This window comes from Stigmatopora nigra, chromosome 1 (assembly GCF_051989575.1).
Source record: "Stigmatopora nigra isolate UIUO_SnigA chromosome 1, RoL_Snig_1.1, whole genome shotgun sequence".
In the NCBI taxonomy this organism is placed as follows: Eukaryota; Metazoa; Chordata; class Actinopteri; order Syngnathiformes; family Syngnathidae; genus Stigmatopora; species Stigmatopora nigra.
The window spans coordinates 9,931,097-9,938,572 of record NC_135508.1 but is presented as its reverse complement, the minus strand read 5'-3'; the positions used below and the strand labels follow the sequence as shown (position 1 = coordinate 9,938,572).

At 43.7% G+C, this 7,476-nt stretch overlaps 1 protein-coding gene across 1 annotated transcript; it reads right to left on the bottom strand.

The window, feature by feature from the left end:
• Nucleotides 1-1,805: 1,805 nt before the first annotated feature.
• On the bottom strand, nucleotides 1,806-6,947 carry mafba (MAF bZIP transcription factor Ba). Its single transcript, XM_077716638.1, has 3 exons — nucleotides 6,507-6,947; nucleotides 4,930-6,261; nucleotides 1,806-2,663 (listed from the first exon to the last, which is right to left on the bottom strand). The coding sequence occupies exons 2-3, from the start codon at nucleotides 6,252-6,254 to the stop codon at nucleotides 2,567-2,569; spliced, it is 1,422 nt and encodes a 473-aa protein (XP_077572764.1). The 5' UTR covers nucleotides 6,255-6,261; nucleotides 6,507-6,947; the 3' UTR covers nucleotides 1,806-2,566.
• Nucleotides 6,948-7,476: the final 529 nt, after the last annotated feature.

The following is a 7,476-nucleotide window of genomic DNA, read 5'->3' as shown; positions in this document are numbered from 1 at the left end:
ACAACACATGCTTTGCATGTACACACAACACCTTCTGCATACAGAACAACTACTTGTGCCGTTTAAACACACTTTTGTGCTCGGTATTTGACATTATGTACATGCTACATCCCAACATTCCTATAAAACTAGTGCCGTGTGTTACGAGATAAAAGTCCAATTCATTTGAACCAAGAGGGTCGGAAGTGCCCAATTAGTATTCACCTATTCAAAGATCTTACCACCTGTTTTAGGTCAAATTTGTGCTAAACTGTCATTTTATTTCCAGTGAAGATTATCTGTGTTACATTGGGGATGGCTTGCAGACATGGAACGAAGGATTGACATCCTATGGGAAAATCACATGAATAAAACCTGAGAAAACCTTAAAGTATATATTTGACTTAAACTTCTCTTCACAACAAACTTAAGAAGTAACAAATTAAAATAAACTAACGCCTGACCTAGAGTACACGATTCCATTTTGGTCTTTCCTAGCAATGATCTTGTCACTTTACACGGCATTGTGTCATGATGTCGCAGTGTGTTTTGGAACAGATGAGTTGTCACACTACTATTACGGCGCCTGCGAATCATCGCATACTGCCGTGAAGGGCGTGTTCTGACAATTGGCGTTGTCGGGAGGTGGGACAAGCAGCTGTCAATCATTCATGGCAACCACAACACATCTTAATTGGGATTGTCCGCTGCTCTGTTTGGACCAACACACATTTGTTACAAACAAGATGGAAAAATGTGAATTAATGTTAATTCTATCTGTGTAGGCTATGCATATTGGTGTCACACACTGTCTGTCAGAGCTAAAATAAAAATAAGTACAAAAAAGAAAACACAAGCGAGAGAAAGGACACCCGGTAACAAAGTTTTATATTCAATATTCCTCATGAAATAGTAGGAACTTTCAGGACGTGGCACAAAGTTACATTCCCTCTATAGTGCATAAATGTATTGGAATTTGGCAAATATGATCCTTCTCATATTGCTCAGTTTGTGATTGTTTTGGAAAATGAGCATATTCAAACTTTCTTAATGGCTGTTTCTTGTTCTATGTGTGCATTATTTTCTTGATTCTGAAGCTATTTATAACATTTTTAGGAACTGAAAAAATAGTAATATATTAGTTTTAATGCAACCTACTGTACTCATTACTGTTATTTCAATAATTTCCAGAAAAAAAACACTCTTACTACTCTTCTTAATAGAGCTTACTTCACACTCACTACTTTTATTGCTTGCACAATTAGTTTTGAATTATCTGAGAAACTGACGTAAGTACTAGCAGTGTTTGATTCCAGTTCACTAAAAAAGCAAAACCACGATGTGAACCTTAAACAGTGTCCTTCGACAACATTTTCAAAGTATTTATTGTGAAGATGGGCAGAAACAACAATTATAATAATCCACTATTTTCATTGTATTAGTTTTATTGAGGTTAACACAGCATTGCTTGGAATTATTGTTTTGTTTCACTTCTACTAGTGTTCTATAAATTTAATTACTTAGAGTACAATGTTTGAAAAGCGTACTTCACGAGAAATGACAAGTCTGAGGGTTCCCTGTGTGTGTGTGTGTGTGTGTGTGTGTGTGTGTGTGTGTGTGTGTGTATAGAAAGAGTTGGGACCAATAATTGAATTACCTCATAAATTCTGGGAATGGTAATTATACAATAAGCATGTCTCTAATTATGTAAGATCCTAATGAGTTATAGTGTATGAAAATCAAGGTCAAAGTAGGTGAAATGAGCAACCGGAATAGGGAGCAAAGTTAAAACTACACTTGGAGCGTAAAAGATTGCGTTTAAAAAAATAAGTTAGAGAGTGAAGAGGTGATGGTGCCACTGCTTCTCTTGCTGCCGCTGCCACGGAGGATCCGGAGGCTGAATGCAGATATGATCTCTGCAGGGGGCGTGAACGTGTGATCGGAGACTAAAATCATTACGCTATGCCTGGTCACTGTGTCCTTGGCTCTTCCGCTGAGCCGAGCCTCGTCCTCATTTCTACTCTCCCCCTTTATTCCTCTTTGGTCTTCAGCAGTTACACAACATTTACAGCCCTCCACGTCGTAATATGACGTATCTAGCAAAACCAAATCCTGCGTCTGCGATATTGTTACAAAGTTGTCATTTTTTTTAGCTGGCATGGAGCTGTAACTGAAATTAAGTCAGGGATGATGTCATGGTAATAATTCTACAAAATATTACACTGGCTCATCACATGACAGCTGTAATTTGAAAATGACTGAACTTGATTATATTATTTCATCAGAAAAAAAAATAATAATAAATGAAAAAACCTTGAGATTTTCACTCAATGTTAATCACACAAGCATACGTGTAAGTGGAGACAGGCCAGTCAGTCGGTCGCTTGTCCTGGCTCACCCCGGCTTGCTTGCTTGCTTGCTTGCTTGCTCGCACCGCTGCCCCCAGACTGCAAAAGCAGAGCCGAAAGGCAGAATGTAAACTAGAGACGCCTTCCTCCCAATCGCTTTGTCCTTGAGAATGTGCAGACAGAGGCCAGATAATGTTCTGACACCAGAAACTCGCATCAAAACTTGCTCCACTCTTCGCCTACTTTGCTGCTTCCGTTGACACGCCATCTTGTGCACTTGGAGGAGAGGAGATGTGTTGACAATTCCATTCAACAGAATGAAATAAAAAAGCAGCCCTATAAATAATAACAAAAAAAGTAAAACTATGATGATGGAACAATAAAATAATGAGCAAGAAACGTACGTGATGGTTTTTCTATCAAGCCAGCAGGCAATCGGACTGAACCTTTTTTTTGTTTCCTCCAACAGATCATGTCGAGCTTTTAAGTGTATTCAAAGCCACGCACGACCCCCAAATATGATTCCTCTACAGTTCACTCTAGGTAATTCTTGGAGTTTGGAGCCGAAGTCAGCTTGCGGAGGAGGCCAGCAACATACACCACAAACATCTCCCACATCTCATGCGCAGGTAATGCATGACAGCCGCAAAACATATTCTGCATGAGTTCAATCATCTGGCTATATGCATTCATGTTTTGACGGAATGTTTTCCAGTAAAATATTGACGTGCAAAAGTGGTGCTATAGTAAAAAGACTGAGATGGATTTATTGCCATTTCAATGACTTTAATAAGCAAAATAGGAAACAATTTCTTCCAAAACAACCCCCCAAATAAGACAAAACAGAAACCAGCCTGAATGGAACAGTTGGAATTTAAGTGTTTAACTATTATTCATATAAACAGGATTGAAAATTGATCCCTATCATGACAAAGTACAAGGAAATGCCGAAAACAAAACAACAACCCGCTGCTGCAGTTTCAGTTTGATTTCAACGCAGTTGAATCAACAGAACCAAAGATTGATAAATGCATGACTTTTCAACAAGTTTCAAATGCAAGCACCATGCTTATTTGATATGATCTGACAGTCTATTAATTTAAATCATTAAAATAAAAACTTTATGTAACTATGCATCTGGCCAGCAGAACCAGAATCAACAAATAATAATAATAATAAAAAACCAAATAAACAGGTAATAAATTGTTTTCATTTTGATCATTTGCACAACCGGATTCCCCTTTTTTTACTGACCTGCAGGAAAAAAAACAGGAGCAAAATGTTGCACGACCAAAGAGGATTACAATATCAGAGATTTCCTCACTGCCGCACTGTTGATGCTACAGGTGGCTGAATATCGGCATATTTCTCATTATCACTGAATCAATTGAAAGTCTTTTTTTAGGGGGGAAAGACGCATAATTTTCACATCAAATTTTAAATATTACAGTCCCCTCAAATTTTCACCCTGAGTATATTTGTGAGTTCAGTATTTTTGCCCCTTACTCCTTAATCCCATTTTAAGCATCAATTTTGCTTCCTGGAGGGGGATATGTGCAAATATCAAAATGAAAACATGCAAAATCATCCAAAAGTGCCTTTTCCAAAAAAGTTTGTTGTTGTTATTGTTGTTTTATTTAAATTCAACTAACAAACGTGGAACAAAACTGCACTCCTCTCTCAATCAGCCCCGCAAATGAGAAACGATAATATAAAAAAAAAACGAAATAAAAGAAACATTACACAATGAAAGAAAGAAGTTCAAACCAGCCTCCTCAATCTTGTGCAGTTTTACGGTTGCATATTTACAAACCCAAAATTACGTGCCCACCAACCCACCCCCCAGCCATGAACATATGATGCTGCACAGGCAGTCCTGCTGTTCTGTCCCCGCAGCATTTACCGAAAAAAACACCCCTTCCCCCAAAAAATACAAATAAAAATAAAAATTGGAGAAACGCAGATCAACAGCATGCTCTTATTAATATACACGAGATGATGAAAATACAAAATAGAAATTATTACCATACATGTCCAGCATGCAGGATTAATATTTAATGCATGTTATCTGATTCTCTATATATTGGAATATAATAACCAAGCAGGCAATGAATCGATGAGATGTTGCATAAAATGTCCTCCCGTCGACAGTTTTGCATAAAGTGAGGTGAACGAGTCTTGCTCTTCTTTTTTCTCTTTCTTTAAGGGGAGGAATTTAGACACCAGGCCTCTCTTTAGTGAGCCTGCTCCGTCATTTAAAAGCACGATAAAAGTACATTATCATAGGGTAAAAGTTGTTCGGCCTCAAAGGAGAGCAAAAGTTCATCAGGCAATATTTTTCCTCCGAGAAGGAAAATTAAAAGAGTTCTCGAGTCCCAAGTTTAGTCTATAAAGACGCTGCCACGACAGACATAGTTGGACGCCTGGATGGAAACATGATTAAATATGAATACTAACTGATCTTCTAACGTGTAGTATATCATTGTGAGCGTAGTCCGAAAATGTTTTCGTTTGATTTCCTTTTTTTTAAAACCAGCAGTCAATTGGTGTTCAAAGTGGACAATGTCTCTCTTATAGTTGCCGTCACAAGAAAAGAACTCACATGAAAAACTCTGGCGACGAGGGGTTGTCGCTGGTCGAGCCCGCCTCACGGAAGCCGCCACCACCACCGCCGTTGCCGCTGCCGCCGCTGGGACGCGAACCGGCGCCCGAGACAGTGCCCGAGCCCGTAAGTTTCTCGCACTTGAGTTTGTAGGCGTCCCGCTCCCTGGCCAGGCGGCCGATTTCCGCCTTGAGCTGTTCCACTTGGTTCATCAACTGCGTCTTCTCGTTCTCCAGCACGTGTTTCTGCTGCACTCGCTTGAACCTGCACGACTGCGCGTAGCCGCGGTTCTTCAGGGTCCTGCGCTTCTGCTTCAGGCGGATCACCTCGTCTTTGGTGAAGCCGCGCAGATGTCTGTTGAGCTCCCGCACGGACATGGACACCAGCTGGTCGTCCGAGAAACGCTCTTCTACGCTCAGCCCGCCGCCTGCCGAGCCGTGATGCGATGCCGACTGGCCCAGGTGACCGTGGGGGTGGTGATGGTGGTGGTGGTGATGATGGTGGCGGTGGTGGTGCAAGTCCGGGGAGACCGGGGACGGGCTGTCGGGGTCCTGGTTGTTGTTGTTGCCGCCGGTGCTACTGCCGCTACTGTGATGATGGTGCTGGCCGTGCGGGTGGCTATGCTGCGCTCCCGGGTGAGTCGACAGCTCCTCGGCGTGGTGGGCCATCGCCCCCGCGTACGGGTGGTGGTGCTGCTGCTGGCCCTGGCCGTGGTGGCCGTGGTGGCCGTGGTGGTGCGGAGCCCTGTAGCCCTCGAAAGCACCCTGCTGTTGCTGCTGCATCTGTTGCTGCACGTGCGGCGGTGGAGGGTGGCCGTGGCTCGTGGCTCCTATGAGAGCCTCCACTGCGTCCTCCGGGGTCAAGCCGAGGGTCTGGGGGTCCATTTGTTGGTGGTAGCCCCCGCCGGGCAGCCAGTACAACTCCTCCAGGTGATTCTTTTGCTCAGTGGGGCTGAAGCTGGGCGACGAAGGGACCGAGCTGCAGGGCGTGCTGATCGGCGTGGACGACACGGAGCCTTGCGGTTGGAGGCGGTTGCATTGACGCACTCCTCCGCGTTCCAGGCCAGCCAAAGCCTCCTTCTTGACGTCAAACTTCATCAGGTCAAAATCGTTGACATATTCCAGAGCCAGAGGGCTGCTGGGTAGTTCCGGGCCCATGCTCAGCTCTGCGCTCATCTTCCCGTCGCGACTCTTTTGCACGTATGCAAAGGAGTTTGCGAGCGTCGCCAAAACGGATTTGTGAACCAGTGTCTCTTCCCTCCTTTCTTGTTTCATGCAGTTGTTCTTTGGGTTCATCCAGCGCTGCGCACGGACTTGCTGTAGCATGAAACACCTTGAGGGAGGAGAAAAAGTGCAGGAGGAGGAGGAGGGTGTGTTGAAAAGAAAAAGAAAAAAAAAAACTTTCAGACTACAACTCTGCGCACTGTTTGCATGGTTGAAGATTTCTGCGCTGGCACCGACAAGCAGGCAGCAAAAGTCGAAGGAAAAAAGCCAGTGGCCTCAGTGCAAAAGCTGTCCCTTCAGTGGATGCGCATTCACAACTTTCTAAACACACATAAGAACAGGAAAGTTATATACCAAGTTTGCTCGCCACTCGTCCTCGTTGCAACTTGTTGGTAAAAGTCCTGTTTTTTTCCTTCCAGGAAAAATAAAAGGAGAGAAAGAGAAGATGAAGTCGGGTGCCAGCTTTTCGCTGAGAAGCAGTTTTTTTCCAGCTCTGCACCGCAGAGATTGAACTCCCCCCCTCTCTGTGTATCTCTCCTCTTTTCTCCTTTCAGCTCTGTTATCCAGCCGACTGCGCTCGGAGCCAAGCCGGAGCTTTATGCTTATAACGCCCGGTGACGTCACCTCATGGGCGGGATCCCAGGAACGCGAGCCTCCAATGGGAGCCGGAGCCGGACTTGAAATAGAGGAAGGGAAAGGGACGAGGAGGCGGAGGGAAGCATGGAGCCCGTCTTGACAGCCACAGAACATTCAGCTGAGCGACCGGGTGAGCACAAAGTGGGACCACACTATCGAAGCCCCCCCTTTTTCCCCCTCATCACCTTTGCACATCTTTCATCAGCACCAATTGGGTCCCAGTGTACTTTATGATAACAATGTTACGAATGCTCTACGTCACCAATCGAAAGTTTTCATGCCTTGTTTACTCATTGCATGCTGTTGACACACATAGACGATTAATGTATTTTAACTGGACTGCTTGTTAATGCTCATCTTTCATTGTCACTGACTGCGATGGATCTTATTTGACTGCTTGTAAAATGCTCATCTTTGATTGTTATTGGCGGTACTAGACGTCCAATTCATTTTGACTAGAAGGTTGACAGCCATCATTCGAGGCCAGCGTCTCCTCATCAAAATAGATATGACGTTTTGTGCCGTCAATTGCATCCACGTGGTTTAAATGTTGCGTGGTTCTAAGTGTACCCAAACACAACTGTGTAAATAATTAGTATGCTATTTCTTTAGCAGTCTGACAAGTTGATACAGGACCGTGAGCTATGTCGACAAATTGTCCCCAATCCAATGAATTTCAGCACTAAAT

Coding starts and splice junctions, on each gene's coding strand:
- mafba (XM_077716638.1), bottom strand. CDS start 6,254: ATGCTACAGCAAGTCCGTGCGCAGCGCTGGATGAACCCAAAGAACAAC. Junction 2,664..4,929: donor TCGTCGCCAGAGTTTTTCAT/GTGAGTTCTTTT, acceptor TATTATTTATAG/GGCTGCTTTTTTATTTCATT.